Genomic DNA, 16,249 nt, shown 5'->3' on the forward strand with positions numbered 1-16,249 from the left:
TCTCACCTTAGAATAGTAAAATATATTTGCAGAATAGATTTAGATTTAGATTTATGATGTGCTTTGACTTAGTGAATTAGAAATAATGTCCTACTTTCAAGTACTAATTAAGCATCATTTTCCAAAGCAGAGTAAAGCAGTTATATTGATAATGACCAAGGCCACGCATCTCTGATTGGGACTTAAGTGGAAGCAAGCCAAGGGGATGGAGTGCGTGAGAAGTGGGTTCCTTCTAACGAGCTGGCACAGGCCTGAGAGCTGCTCATCAGCAATCAGTCCACTAGTGTGCTGCATCCCCCTGTAAGACTGATGACCAAAGACCCCACCCACAGCTCCACCCTCCCAAGACAGGAACCGATGGTTACTTCTCCTCTCTCTGTTCCTTCATATTCACACACCCCAGAAAATAGTACCTTCCAAGGAAAATTAGTTGATTGCAAAACATCTATGTAAATAACAAAATGAACCCTCCTGCTTTATGGGGCTATTAGCCACATAGCTGTTAAAAGTTGGGTAGAGGGCCTAGTAAATAGTGTAACTTTGTTTATAACAAGAACCTAAAGCATCACTTTTTGGTGGTAATAAGGTAACAGTCAGCTGCCTGGCAAGCACATACTTGCCTCCTAACACCCCATTCAGCAGTCACTCCTGTTGGAAGCCCTTTCTGACTTTCCTATTAGAATCGACTGTCTTCCTTCATATGACCTCACTCTTCCCACAGGACACAACACAAGCAAAGCAGCCGTGACATTTCAGGGCCCTTACTGACTTACACCTCTTTCTTGTCCTGCCAGACAGTACACATCTTAAGGAGCAGGAGCCTTTTTTAAATTAAAGTATGGTTGATCTACAATACTGTGTTACTTTCAGGTGTTAGGGGCCTATCTTACTTGACTTTTAATCCCTAGCACCCAACACTATATATGATGACATAGCAGCCACTCTGTGGTTAAAATAACAAATCAATAAGTACACTGTTTTTTATTGTGGTATAACTTATCTGGTCCCAAATAATATTTAACATGAGTTACAAATATATTGACAATATACCAAGACAAAAAAAAATTTTTAAATGGCTTTTAAATGAGGCAAATAGAAAAGAAGAGTTGAAAACTGGTGAAGCCAGGACTGAGATTATTATACTTGCTAGAAGGAGATCATGTATTTGGCTTTCTAGAAGCCAGGAGCAATAACAGGTTTTCCAGAGTCCATTAAACTGGGTTAAAACAAACTGGCCACTAAGAAGAAGCGTAACTAGTTCTGACATAGTTACCAGAGAGAAATTTCTCTCAAGAGACCTCAGAGTGGGCACTACATACAAGAGCAGCCTTAAATACTTCTTAGAATTAACTGAGAGATGAGTTTCACAGAGATGTTACTCTCAAAAATCACTCACCATAAACTACAGGCTCACCCCAACACATTCAAATTGGTTCTCCCACTGATGGTCTGGTTAATTAGAAGATATACTTCAATTATCAGTGGCAATGTCCTTAATATATTTTGGGACATGGACAAGTTTCTGAGAATCTGAAAAAAGGTTATGTATCCTCTTAGAAAAACACCCTGACACAATATTTTGCATATATTTTCAAGGAATTATGGAAACCTGAAGCTTTTCCATGAACCACCCAGGTTAAAGTCCCCAACCTGGAGGAAAGATGTACTGTATATCCTTGAGTGGGGCTCCAGTAAATACTATTTCCCACAGCAGGACTTATAAAAGGTTCTGCTCTCTCGCCTACATACAGAGCAAAACCATGTGCTTTAACAGTCAGCCAGGGTGAGCATTAGGCTCTCTGGAGGAAAACAGAGGTACCTGATGGGAATACCCACCCACTTCTGCAGGTCATATCACAGGCAAAGCCAAGATTCTCCAGAATTCTACAACATAAAAGCTCTACTGTTCCACATCATTCACACGGTTAAAAATAAGTCTGGAAAATACTCAAAAGACGTCTAACCAAACAGATATGCCAACTAGTTTTTTTTTTTTTTCCCTTAATCTCATTGAAACACTCAAACAGTATCTACTTTTTGAGTAACGTAACTTCCTGCAATGGCTTCCAAGAAAAATTAGTTGAGCTGTAAAACATACATGTAAATCACTAAATGAATTCTCCTGCTGTATGAAGATGTTAGCTATGCTGCTGTTTAAAGTCAGGTGGAGGGTCTAGCAAAAGATTATAACTTCGAATTATTATTAGAATTGAAAGCTTTACTTTTGGGTGGTAATTAGATAATAGAGTCAGTTATCTATTAAGAAAACTTCTGTATCACCAATTTTATTTATCTTTAATTTTTTACCTTTTAGAGGGAGAGCATACTTCCAGTTCATCAAAGGTGATTCTGTTCTTGGGCCCTGGCCTAAGAAGCCCAAACATGGAAAACTCTAGACTCTCTCCCAGAGAAAACGTGCTCCTTCTGAAGAAGGTTGTTATGGGGAATCTGGTCAGATGTTTCACTGAAATCAACATATTAAGCCCATGTATGTTACCACTCTTCCATTACATTATTATGATATTTACTACTTTCTCTGTTATTTTCTTTATTCAGTATCCTCAGGCCTCTTGGAATTTTTCTTTAAAGGGCCTACATCCAGCTTACTACCTACTACAGTTTTGAGAAAATATCTTCATCCCACTTTTTGATATCTAAGACAACCACCCACCTGCTGGTCACTTTCCTATTCTCTGTAATTCTCATTGACTTTGAACAGTGCCTACATCTCTAAGCAATGTGTGTACCAGTGGACTGGACTCTTTCAAGCCCATAATGTTCTTCTGAAGAGAGGAAAAATAAGATCAAAGCTGCTCTTCTGAAAGATTACTCTGCCAAAGAACAATATCCAGTTGATTACAGGGTGTTATGGGCTGAATTGTATCCCCACCCACTCATTCATATGCTGAAGCCCTAAGTCCCAGCACCTCAGACAATGACTGTATGTGGAGGCAGGGCCTCTGATGAGGTGATTAAGTTAAAATGACACCATCAGGGTGGGCCCTAACCCAATCTGAATGGTGTCCTTACAAGAAGAGGAAATCTGTATGTGCGCAGAGAGATGACCATGTGAAAAGGCAGCAAGGCGGTGTTCGTCTGCCAGGAAAGGAAAGGACTCAGAAAGACCAAACCTGCTGACACCTTAACCTTGGACTTCCAGCCCTCCAAACTATGAGAAAATAAATGTCTGTTTATTTTGTTACAGCAGCCCTGGCAAACTCATACAGATGGGATCGGTTAGAAGGAAGTTCCAACAGTCAGGGACAGAACAAGAACAGCTGCAGCAACAATGCAGAGACAGCGTGAGTGTAACAGGCACAGCAGAACTAAAATGCATCCTGCTTGAGAAGTGGACGTGAGGACTGAGGAACATGAAGGGTAGAAATTTACTCCAAGAGGTGGGCCTGGCTGGCAAGAAATTTTATAAATTGAAAATACAGAGGAGTCAAAAAAGGGGGAAAGTCAAGGAAAGGAGTTTCATTTTAGACACATTTCTAGATGTCTAGCTAAGCTCTTTCTTCATCTCTCTTTTTCTATCTCAGTCTTAATTTCCTCACATACTAGACAGTCAATTATTTGTTGACTGACAATTTCACTTGGTGAAGAAGATTAAATAAAACAGGTCCAAGGACATCTGATTTTTTTCTTTTGGTATTTTTTTTTTTAATCTTATACTAAATGTCCTTAAATAGTGAGCCTATTTCAAATTTCCCCGAAAGGACCTAACTATACTTTTTAAACGTTTTTAGTTATTCCCTTTGCATTTTCTGAATGCCCTAGTTATTCTGCATTTTAATTTTTCAGACCTTGTCTTTAAGGTTCAATCCACTCTTACATAGTTTTTATTCTTAATTATATCCTATTATCTCTATTTTAATTTTTAAATTAAATATGCCACTTAAAAATCTTTGAGTTCTTCAGAAAGCAACCCCTCAATATTAATGGATTGTTTCATACTAAATCATGACAGAAATATTTTCTAAACAAAAAAGAATGCAATAAAGGAGTGGGAGAAAAGATGGCAGAGATCTTAACTCTGCTAGACATAGTAAAGGTTACAGGAAGAGTTTTGTTTTTTTTTTTAACATTTTTTAATTGAGTTATAGTCATTTTATAATGTGTCAAATTTCAGTGTAGAGCACAATTTTTCAGTTATACATGAACATACATATATTCATTGTCACATTTTTTTTCACTGTGAGCTACCACAAGATCTTGTATATATTTTCCTATTTTTTAAACTATTTCTGTTCAAATTTCTGCTACCCTGTCCATCTGGAATTCTGCCCATGAGCCTGTATTCTAAACACTAAGTCTGGAAGGCACACTAATTACTTGTCACAAACAAAGAGATCATGTTTTGAAAAACCAATAACAAAAACTCCTCCCTTACCTGTAAAATGAGGATAATGATACTTTTTTCATAAGATAGTAAGAAGATTAAATATACTGTTTGTAAAGCTGACAGAGCCTGTTCTCAAGAACAGCATTCATTCACTCATTCAAAAAACACTCAGTAAATAAGGTCCTAGGAATACAGAGGGGAAGGCCAAACAACTGGCCCCTCCTCTACAAAGGTTCAGGGACTTTGCCGAGTTGCCATGGCAGTCTCCCTAGGTGTCTGGTGAGGGCTGGAGAGACCCCAAGACCTCTTCATGGCTTTAATACCCTCTCTCCAAAACAACTGAGTCTCACTTTTCCCACCCTGTAACCAATGAAGGTACTGCTGTAACTCATTTTTTAATCCAACATCTGTTACATGTCTTCTTCATATATTAGTGTCCTCTACTAAACCAGTTAGCAAGAATGCCTTCCCAATTTTACTTGCATTATATTAATGGAATATAATATAAATTGTTCAGTTGTAAATATTATGCAAGATATTCTAAAACTAACAAACATACTCAAAATAGAATATTTATCTTCTCACATAATTGTTTTGACAAATGCCTTGCCTCAAAGACAGGAAAGTAAGGTTAATCAATCTTACATTTAAAGATTAAAGATTAAATTTGACTTAGAAAAAAAGGCTCTCCAAATTTTTGTTTCCAGTGAGACAAAAAGAAAAGAGGGCCAACTATGCAGAATGCAGGATTACATCATCTCAGATTCAGAATTTCCAAGATGAAAGGGACTTTCTTCTCGAGTCCCCATCCAGTTCAAGTAGTCATCCAGCCAGTGAATAAATGACACTTCCCCCATACACACACACACACACGCAATCTTCAAATGAGCCAAAGCTACAAATAGCTATGAAGAGAAAGGTCAAATGACATGAAAGAATTTTTTTAAAAAGCTAGGCAAGAAAAGAAAATTAATAGAAAAGTGAAAATATATCAAGAAGACATGTGACAGATATAAAAGATACGTATTAGGCAGTAGATTAACTTCATTTCTAATTCAAAACAAAGACTTTTCATCAAGTGTTATATTCCAAAAACTAATTTTTTAAATGAAGGTATTGTATGACTGTTACTCCTTTCCTATTTATGTTACGACCACCTACAAACCTATGAATTGTTTTCTATTTCCAAAATGATTCAGCTTAGAAAGGAGTAGAATGAGACTGGTCATTCAGCAATCTCTCCCACCCACCCTTGCAGACATCACATCACAAAGACTATGACTCACTTTGTCATACAATTTCTATCCTTTTGAGAGTTTTCAGATTGTTGTGACGAATACTGGCTCATAAATCTGAATGAATATTAGGATGAAACTATTTGTGCCATTTCCTTACAGCCAAAAGGGCTACTAACAGTGGTACCAGACAGTTCTTAACCCTAATTTATAAAATGATTCACTGGTTTTAGACTTGAGAGAGAGATTTAAGGATTAAAATGTCTGATTCAAGTATGAATTCTCAGATCTGCATTATTTAATTATAGAATTATAAAAAGTTCTGGAATTGGCTAGAAATACTGACATGTTATTCAACAGCTAAAAAGAAGACCTTCCACAGTAAAAAGTCATCATAACAAATGATTATGTTTTACCCTTTATTGCTTCCTTTGAATAATATGAAAGGTGTCTGCAGAAGGAACCACAGTGATGCTACATTCAGTTTATCCATTTTACACCCTTCCTACTGAAGTATTTACGCTTTTTTTTTTTGAGAGTTCTAGCTCATTTGACAATGTGAACTGAACCTCTTCATGGGCCTCAGCCTGGCCATTCATTTAGCAGGAGCCAAGGGGACCCCAGGGTAAGTCCAGTCTCAGGACTCAGTAGAAAAGAGATTAAAGAATGATTAAGTAATGTTGTTTAATTTTTTTTTTTAAATCCTTGCCAACTAGGAATTTCCAATAAAATTGAAGGACATGAAGTTAAAACACACCAAGCTATTAGAGAGAATTCTGAGATAGTATGCAGGAAAAACAGTACCAGATATTATGAAAGAAATGGGGCTTGACATATGCCCAGGACTGGGATCAGGTAAGAGGGTTGAGAGGACCTTCCTGTTCAGGGAAAGGCAGCCAATTAAAGGCTAAGAGAAGAAGGAGGATGTGAGAAGACAGAAAGGAAGTTAGAAGACTTGGCTTAATGTGCTGGGTACATGCTGAACTTAACACACATTCTTTGAATGGACACTGTGGGAGGACAGAACATCTGACCCAGTCCTTGCCTATAAGGAGCTCACAGTCCCAGCACAGGAGACAAATATGTACAAAATTAATTACAACAAAAATCATTAAGTTCTGCAGAAGAATATGTAGCAAGTACTATGGGGAAAACAGAGGTAGAAAGACTAAATTCTCCCTGGGTAAGGTAGAAGAAAGTTTTGCAAAGGGGAAGACTGTTGAGCCTGCTCTTAAAATATTTTTCCAGATAAAGATGGGAGTGGGAAGAGGGTGTGAGAGAGGAATTAATAAGAAAAAGAAGGATTTTCCAAAAACAAGGATCACATGAGGAAAGGCCAATCGTTGTAATAGTGATGGTTCTGTCGGATTAGAGACTGTAACCAAAGCACAGAACTCTGGCAGCATCAGGGGAGCGTGGATGGTAAAGAGCGAGAAGATTGAGGTAGCTCACATTTAAGAGGGAAAGTCAGAGAGAGTCTGATCATAGATAAGTAAAGGACAGGGGAAATCTAGAGGGAGGGCAAAGAAAAGTCACTGAGGCAGGGAAGGCACCAAGGTGCCTAGCTTTGGAGACTAAAGAATAATTTCACTACAAACAAATTTGTAGGAAGAATGCTAGTTTGGGGAAATGATGCTCCGTTTCACACAGGCTGAGTTGTGGCTGTGGCGGTGTATCTGTCCTTCCAGCAGCAGGAAACACGGAACTAACACACAGATGGGAAATCAGAGATGGAGACAATACACGATCTGCTGAAGGAACAGGAGTACACAGCTAGAAGGGGAAAGGGCCAAAAACAGAGCCTTAGGGAATACGAAAGCAAAAGTTCAAAAGAAGGAGAACCCAGAGGAAAAGACAATTGGGTGAGATGAAAGGAAACAAGGTTGATATGGTGTCACAGAAGCCAAGGAATTCTCAGGAAGACAGAGGCAGACAGTGGTATCAAATGTCAGAAGCAAGATGACAAATTGGGTAAGTCCACGTGATGGAACTGGAAGAATGCTGAGGCCCAGAATGATTCAAGTAGAATACTGGGAGCAAAATCCAGAGTTAAAAAGAGAAAAGGGGATGAAGTAGAAGAGGAGAGTACAGGATGCTATGCTCTTGGCCCAAAAGAATGAACAACTAATGCACAGCAAACCTGAGGAATTTTATATCACACACTACATGATAAAAACCATAGGTGCTTTTAAAACAAAATAGAATTTGTAGTGAGAGTTTTAAACTAATTATCCTATGAAATGATTCACCTTTCTATAGATTACCCTAAAAAATGCTAATAGCTAACTTCTAAGATTCCAAAATATTTTCCAAATACAATTTTGTTACATATAATCATCTTCATTAAAAGGCTGATAAGATCTCATAAAACTGGTAAGACCAAAAAGACACCTGCACCCCAATATTCATAGCAGCACTATTTACAATAGCCAAGACATGGAAGCAACCTAAATGTCCATCAACAGATGACTGGATGAAGTTATGGTATATTTATACAATAGAATACTATTCAGCCATAAAAAGGAATAAAATAATGCCATCTGCAGCAACATGGATGGACCTGGAGATCGTCATTCTAAGTGAAGCCAGAAAGAGAAAAAAAATACTATAGGATATCACTTATATGTGGAATCTAAAAAAAAAAAAAAAAAGACAATTGAACTTATTTACAAAACAGAAACAGACTCACAGACATAGAAAACAAGCTTATGGTTACCGGGGTGGGGGGGGAGGGGAGGAAGGAAGGATAAAATTGAGAGTTTGGGATTAGCAGATACTAACTGCTATATATAAAACAGATAAACAACAAGGTCCTACTATACAGTACAGGGAACTATATTCACTATCTTGCAATAGCCTATAATGAAAAAGAATATGAAAAGGAATATATATATATAGATAACTGAATCACTATGCTGTACATCAGAAATCAGCAAAACATTGTAAACTGACTATGCTTCAATGGAAAAAAAAAAGTCTGACCAAGTGTCTAAATGTATGTTACTGCACCAAGAGAACTATAAACCTCAACCAGGCTTTATACAGCGTGTGGCCCATGAGGAGGAGCTGTCCCATGGGAAGGTCCATATAGAATGTTTTCACCATCAGCTGATATTTAGTGAAAATTCCTTGAGTGAAACCTACAAGCCTTTCATAATGTTTATGTATATGGAGAAGTCATAGTTTCTACTTTAAGGTGTATCTTTTCGAAGTGCCTAAATCATGAACAGAGAATAAGCAACTCACAGAATCTAGCAATATCATTCTTATACAAATTTCCCTAAAAAGAATAAAATAAATTTGAAAAAAAATTTTCCCCCAGAATATCTTGCAAATCTGTGTACCTTACACTTCAGAATTCCACAGGATCATTCAATTTAGAGGGTAAGTTAATATGAGGAGATAAACAGCCCTTTGACAAAACAAATGCAAACATATACACTACTGATATTTGTAAATGAATAAGTAAGCATTAAAGATACACTAGTCAACTCATAAATCGCCCTATGCAGGTAGTGACAGGACAGCTGAGACAAGAAATGAATTAAACACTGAGTATCGGCTATCTGCTGCCTCCAGGCCCTCCAAATCTCTTCAAAATAAGAATATTCCAAAGGAATTTAGAATGGGACTAGTCTGGCTTCTAAGAACTACAGTCTACGGCTCCATGGGTGAGGTTCTCCGGCAGTCAGCACTTCTCTTTAGTCTTCTCCTGAATTTCTACGGCTATAAACAACCTGACTGAGACAGAGGATGCAACAGCTAACCCCCAACCACAGAGACAACAAGGAAACACTGAAAATCCTGGTGCCACAATTGCAGTTCCCAGGGATCCAACCAAAATTCTACATTGATAATCGTTATTCTGAATTATTTTGCAAACAACCAAGCATTAAATATTTATTTAGCACTGACAACACACAAGTATAAAACCAGATCCCTGATTTCAGAGTGCAGAAAATGACAAGTTCAAAAACAAAGTACTCTTGTTCAGCTAGAACATGATAATGAGGTTAAGGTTTGTGTCCCGACATGCCGATTTGCCTTGCTCTGATTCCCAGTCATAGACTCATGCCCCAGGCAGCCTTCTTACAGATGTGTTACAGGACAGAGGGGCCCAAGCAGGGTGTTTCGAAAATCGAACTGGAATTGGAAAAACAAGCAAAGGCTATGGCACATGTCTAGTTACTATCCTGTTGTGCAGGCATCTTGTGGTTTGAAAATAACGATTTTAATAACATGAGACCTTAAATCACCCTCTTCCATATTGCTGACAGTGATTTCTGAGAATCAACATGTAGATGAACAAAGTCAATTTTATATTTATAATATACAAAGGATGGTTCTTGTTTTATGACATCTATAACAATTTATTTTCAAATTAAACTTAAAACTCATGGCCATGCACTTAAAATAGTATAAGTCAGAATGAGAATACTTAGAACCTGCTGGTTACACCATTGTCAAAGTCTAATTACACGATGGCCATTTTATAAACACAACGAAAGCCTTCAGGCCATGTCACAAGAGGCTATTGCCTTTTCCAGGCTGAAGTCACTTGGCATCAAACTCATCTTTAAAGGCTCCTAAGGTGTGGTAATATCTATGAGTCATGAACTGTTCTTTCATTGCTGTACCAATTACATGATTTCCACAATTAAATGAGTTATTAGATTCTTACTTCATTTGTTTACTGCACACAAATAGCACTACAGTAAATAGCATGCTTATTAAGGCAAACTGGGGGGATCCACTTGCCAGGTATTACCCAAAAAAATGTGGGAGAAGAGAATCTGGTATCATTTAATCAATAGTTCTGTTTACATAAAAGAGAAGGAATGGTGGTTTGCTCCAATACCCCGGAGTACAACCGGAGGCAACCTGGGAACTCGTAAGAAATCCTCAGAGAAGCTGGCTATGTCAATACTCTGAAACGGAGGTAGCCTAAAAGGGGACCCCAGAACGCATTCTCCGGCTGAAAGGAAGAGAGCCAGGAGGCTGCGGGAGGGCAGGGATAGACGGCACGGAGTCAGGTGGCAAGAACCCGCAGATGCACTCAGGCAATCAGTTACTTTTCTGAACCACAATGTCCTCTTCTACAAAATGAGACTGGTGAACTAAAGGGTCTGAAGCCTCCGTTTGAGCTTCACAAGTTCACGGGGGCTGCAGGGAATATGTGCCGTGGCACAGGGCACGGCGTCAGACAGCCCGGGATCCCATCTCTGTCCCACGTGGGAGTGGGCAGGTCCCTGGGTCTCTTCAAGGCTCAGTGTCCTCCGAAGCCTGGACGCAGAGAGTGTGGCAAGCAGGCAGTCACCTCCTGGGAGAAGCCCAAGGGTAGATCCAGCACTTCTAACTACCTTCACTTTTTCCAAAATAAGAGCATCTGGAATAAATTTAATGCTAAAATGTACACGAGCACATACTTTTCCCTTACCATCTGCCACCACATGTTGTGCATGCTACTTGGGATAAAATGCTCTCTCTTCTGTATGTTTTTACATGGTTCACTACTTCACAGTATACACTTAACGTTACACATTCCCATGGACCTTGGGACCCTTCTTGTCAAAATATGCAGGATGCCAAAGAGTAGGTGGGTGTGCAGCACACACGCTGGAGAAGCAGAGATTCTGTTTTTATCTTGCTTTCTTATCAAGACTCTCATTTCAAATGAAGGCTATTCCAGGATTATGAGAAAAGTGCAGGAAAACGGGCCTTTTCAGGTGAAAACAACTCAAGACAGAACACAAGTAAACAGCACAGCAAAACACTGAGAAGCTGAAAACGCTGGTGTTCAGTCACCTTACCCCTCTCATTTCTGCCACTGTCCTCTCTGCCCCACACCGCCCTGCCCTGTGTCCTCTTCAGAACCTGAGTCAGATCCCGGCATCTCACCTTCACCCCACATTTACGCCAGTTTTCAAAGCTTCCCCCCCTCAACTCCAGTCCCTCTGCTCAGCTTTTGGGGAAGCAACTGCACTCACAATTTAATTCACACTTCCTTTCAGAGGTACACTCCTCCCTGGGTATGCAGAGGGGATTGATTCCAGCATCCCCAGCAGATATCAGCATCCGCAGAGGCTCAAGCTCCTCATGGAAAATGGCGTAGCCCAGTCTGCCCCTCGTATCCGCAGATGGGGAACCCGTGGATACCGAAGACAGACTGTATCTGCATTTTAGAAACATCCGGAAAGTGTTAATGCCAAAGGAACAGATCTCCAATGATGGATTTGCAGGTCATTTGGGAAAAACAGTTTGAGGAATGGGGTCTTGGGTTTTTCAAAGATTCAAACAGGTTTAGATATATGAGCCTTAATTCAATAAGACATGGTAGCAAACATTAACTCTACTTTTATTTCTCCATGTTTGCTTATCAGTTTTGTTTTGAGGGCTGGAGGGTATGTGGTTGAGAGGGTATTGTTATGTCCATACTCATTTTTTTCTTACGTATTTCCCATTAGTCTCCCCCTGGTTTGGTCAACTAGCAGTATACCTTAGAAATGCCAGAAAAAAAAAAACCCTGTACTTAAACTTATGTTCAGGTTGGGCTACACAAAAATGGTCTAAATTTATCAGTTTTAGATTAATATTCTTGTCTGTCTATTGCCTGGTAAAGGTGATTTGAAAAAAAATCAGTGCTCTCCACAAATCTGGATGAGCATTCTACTCTGCACTTTTAACACCTTGTCATTAGCTAGCTATCAAGTTGGCAGGGTTTTTGAACCTTGGTACTATTAAGATTTAGGGTCAGAACATTTTTTGCTAAGGGGCTAGGGAGGTGTGCACTACAGGATATTTAACAGCATCCCTAGCCTCTACTTACTAAATGCCAGTGGCAGCCTTCCAGATATAGGACAACCAAAAATGTCTCCAGGCATTGCCAGATGTTCCCGGGGTAGGAGCAGTATCAACCCTATTTGAGTACCACTGAGTTAAAATAAGATTGCAAAAATAACAGCACAACCCAGAATTGGGAATAAAAAGTTAACAGTCGTATTTACAAGCATGGTAATGTGGTAAGCACTTCAGAATTACCCTCACTTGCTAGCCCCTACACAGTTTTGCTCTAAAGAAAAAAATTGCAACCAATAAAATGCTTGGAAAAAAAAAATGAGTACTATGGGAAGCTGCAATAGGAACCTAATCTGGAGGATAGTTCTTCTGTCTTCTAGTCATACAACATGCTCCTTTTTGTGCTACTAGAAAAGAGCAAAACAAATTGGGACATATATGCACCTTGCCCTGATCAGCCGGGCCAGCCTGGCAGACAACTGCAGAACAAACTCCAAACACAAAAGCAATTTCAAGAAACCTATTTAAGTTACCAAAATAGAGAAAGAGCACTAACCCTTGAGCCCATTTCCTCATCATGAAAGTGTGGATAATATTTACCTTGCATCAGGTTTGAGGATCAAATGAGAATTTATATAAAAAGTGAGCAAAAGACTCAATTTACTAGTCTACACCTTTGTTTTCTTGAAAAAATAATCTTTGGTTATAGGATTAACACTGGCCTAAGTCATTAGTTCTCAAACTTTAGGGGTGCATTAGAGTCACCTGGAAGGTTTGTTATAACACATTGGGCCATAAGCGTCTTTCCAGTTTTACTGAATAATGTAAGGGGTTAATAAGTTTTTTTAATTATGGCAGGCCCGAAAAAAAATGACAGACCTGCATCTTTTGCTTGCTGCTATTTTGGAATCAATAAAAACTCAATTCTTATAAAAGCACATTTCCCATTCCTGAATTTTGTCAACTCAGGTTTGACTGCAGAGCTTCCTCCTCTTCCTACCCCCTCACCCCAGCGTGAAGGACACACCATTAGCATCATTAGGTTAAAGATCAACTCCTGTGGGTCTTTTCTTGGGCAAAGGATCAGGTTAGGATCAGGTTTGCCACCTGAAACCCATAAAGGAAGGACTCGCAAAACAAACAGCTTTTAAAACATGTTTTACCTACACTTACAGGATGACAGTTAAAATATATCAGATCTCTTTCTCTCACTTCAAAATCATCAGTGTTTTTAATCAGCCCATTTTATACCTTTTTCTTCCTCTTTTTTCTAGACCAGTGGGTCTCAAAGTGTGGTCCACGATGAGCATCACCTGGCAACTTGTTAGAAATGCAAATTTATCAGGCCCCACTCCAGATCTCAGGAATCAGAAACTCTGGGAGATGACTCAGCAGTGTGTTGTAACAAACCTTCCAGGTGATTCTAATGCACCCCTTAAGTTTGAGAACTAATGACTTAGGCCAGTGTTAATTCTATAACCACAGATTATTTTTAAAGAAAACAAAAGTGTAGACTAGTAAATTGAGCCCTTTGCTCACTTCTTATATAAGTTCTCACTTGATCCTCAAACCTGATGCAAGGTAGACATTATCCCCACTTTCGTGATAACGAAATGGGCTCAAAGGGTTAAGTGTCACTCAAGGTCCCATAGCTAATAACTCTGCACGTGAAAGATTAAAGGTTTTGCAGTTCTCACTATTGAAACAAAGGTCTATAGCACCTTATTAATAAGGTCCATATTTTTTGCACTTTCTGCTTTCGGAAATTCAGGGGAAAAATAGAAATGGGTGGGGGAGGACAGTGTGCCTGCTGCCTCGGAGCCTACAGAATTAGAATTTAAGGGCAAGACTCTGGAAAGGTATTTTTTCCAATAAGGAAAGTTTAATTAGGCTTCGGTCCCTCCTGGCTTTGTCGGCGGGACTGCGCGCATCCCACAGACGAGGGGTCTCAACTTCGGGCTGGGGGCGCGGGCGGCACCTGGGCGAGCAGCTCACCTCTGCTCCGAGGCCGGGCATCCCCGACACGACAGGTTGCGCGCAGGGAGCCGGCCGGCAAGGCCCAGGCGCTCTGCGGCTCCAGACCCAGGGGGCTGGTTTACCAGGGGAAACTGGCACACTCCAAAGCCTGGGGGAGCGTCTACCCGCCACCGCAGCTCGGGGGAGGCCGGTGCGAGTGGTGAACCTGAAACCGCCGAGGGCCGCGCGGAGAGAAACCACAAGTCCCACTGGGGTCAGAGTGAAAAGAAGGAAGGAGCGCGGAGGCTGGAAGGCAGAGGCAGGGGAGAGAACCGCAGGAATTTAAAACGGCACAGGGGAGGAAGAGCAGGCTAGCACTCACTGTGAGGGTCGCTCTTCTCCCGGACCCCGTCCACTCGGCCGTCGGGGTGGATGCGCAGGAAGAAGCCCCCGTTTTTGCAGTACAACCGCTTGGGGTCCTTGAAGTGGCCGGGCGGGAAGGCGCCGCTGCCGCCGTCCTCTGGCAGGGCGGGCAGCGTGGTGATGCTCCCGGCTGCCATGGCCCCACCAGGGCCCTGCCGGGATTCCCGAGCCCCTGGAGCTGAGCGGGGAGCCGCCGCCCCCCGGCCCCGGCCTCCAACGCGCTCCGAGGCGCGGCCCCGGCCCCGGCCCCCCAGCCTCCCACCCCGCGGCACGCGGCCGCGCCCGCGGGCCCCCAGCCTCGCGCTGTTCCGCTGCTTCCCTCTCCGCCGGCCCTAGAGCTCGGTGAGCCCAGCGCCTGGGAGCTGGGGGTTAGGGCTGGGTGTCTCCGCGGCCGCTGCTCTCGGAAGGGCCGCCTACCCAAGCTGCAGAGCCCAGGATGTGGTTGCAACTGCGGGTACCGCGTCCGCTGGTCTGGCACCCGCCGGGCCGCGGCGTCACATCTACATCTCCACCCCCAACGCCCACCAGCCCTCCCACGCCCCCGGCCCTCCTCCCTCCCAGCGCGCCGCCCCCTACTCGCCCTGGGTATTCTGGGGCCGGCCTCTGGGTCGGGAGCTTCGGGCGCAGCACGCAAGCGCGCGACATCAGTGCCGGGGTGGGGAGCCCGAACACCGCCGGGGGCGAAGGAGGTGCGGGGCCGCGGCGGGAGGCCACGGCCAAGGCCTCCGCAGCTGTAGGGGATCGACCCCGCCGATTCCCCAGAAGTCGCCCCAGTCCAACCCCGCGGCACGCAAACTACATTTAGTATTTACTCCACATTGCGGAGCCTCTGCTGTGCAACCAGCCGTGACTCAACTTTTAAAAGTTTAAATGCAATTTTCCCCCATTCTTTTTCCCTGCCAGCGTCTCTACTCAGAGAAACTACTTCCACCCCCAAGAAGTAGAGAAATCGGAACCGAGGAAGGACTGTGTGTCAGAACAGGTTTTGAACATCTCTAATCAACAAAATACGAAGGGTACGCAGGCACAAACTGTTAAAATTGACGGCAGAGGCTGAAGTAGTTTACCAACATAAAGAAAAAGGCCAGAGGAGGGGAGTGGATTGGGTTGCTCTAAGGAAAAGATTTTTCTTCTACTAACCTAACTGGAATTAGGCAACGTGTAAAGATGAAGATGGATCTCAAATCCTTATCCTAACAGAAGCATGTTAATGTCTCATCCTAACTAAACAGGCATTTCTTGGAGGGAGGGTAGTTTTTTTGTTTGTTTGTTTTGTTTTGTTTTGTTTTTTCCTGAAAATCCCCAACTACAAAATTGAAGTTAATTGCACTTTGCTAGTTTTCAGTAGAATTTAAGCAGGTGCTACAGATTAGCAAAATATCTGTCTATAAAACTTTGTATACTGAACGCCCACTATGTGCAAAGCATTTCAGTAAGTGCAGTGGGAGATGCCCAATCAGCGGGATCTTCTGGCACAGTGAGAGTGATACACAGG

General features: G+C 41.7%; 1 protein-coding gene across 1 annotated transcript in view; it reads right to left on the reverse strand.

Moving 5' to 3' along the window:
* FGF2 (fibroblast growth factor 2) overlaps positions 1–15,445 on the reverse strand; it is a 61,634-nt gene extending 46,189 nt beyond the window's left edge. Inside the window, 3 exon segments of the mRNA XM_074341263.1 lie at positions 14,714–15,080; positions 15,083–15,169; positions 15,172–15,445. Of these exon segments, the coding sequence (XP_074197364.1) occupies positions 14,714–15,080; positions 15,083–15,169; positions 15,172–15,399 (682 nt within the window). The 5' untranslated portion in view covers positions 15,400–15,445.
* Positions 15,446–16,249: the final 804 nt, after the last annotated feature.

Source organism: Camelus bactrianus, chromosome 2 (assembly GCF_048773025.1).
Source record: "Camelus bactrianus isolate YW-2024 breed Bactrian camel chromosome 2, ASM4877302v1, whole genome shotgun sequence".
Taxonomy (NCBI): domain Eukaryota; kingdom Metazoa; phylum Chordata; class Mammalia; order Artiodactyla; family Camelidae; genus Camelus; species Camelus bactrianus.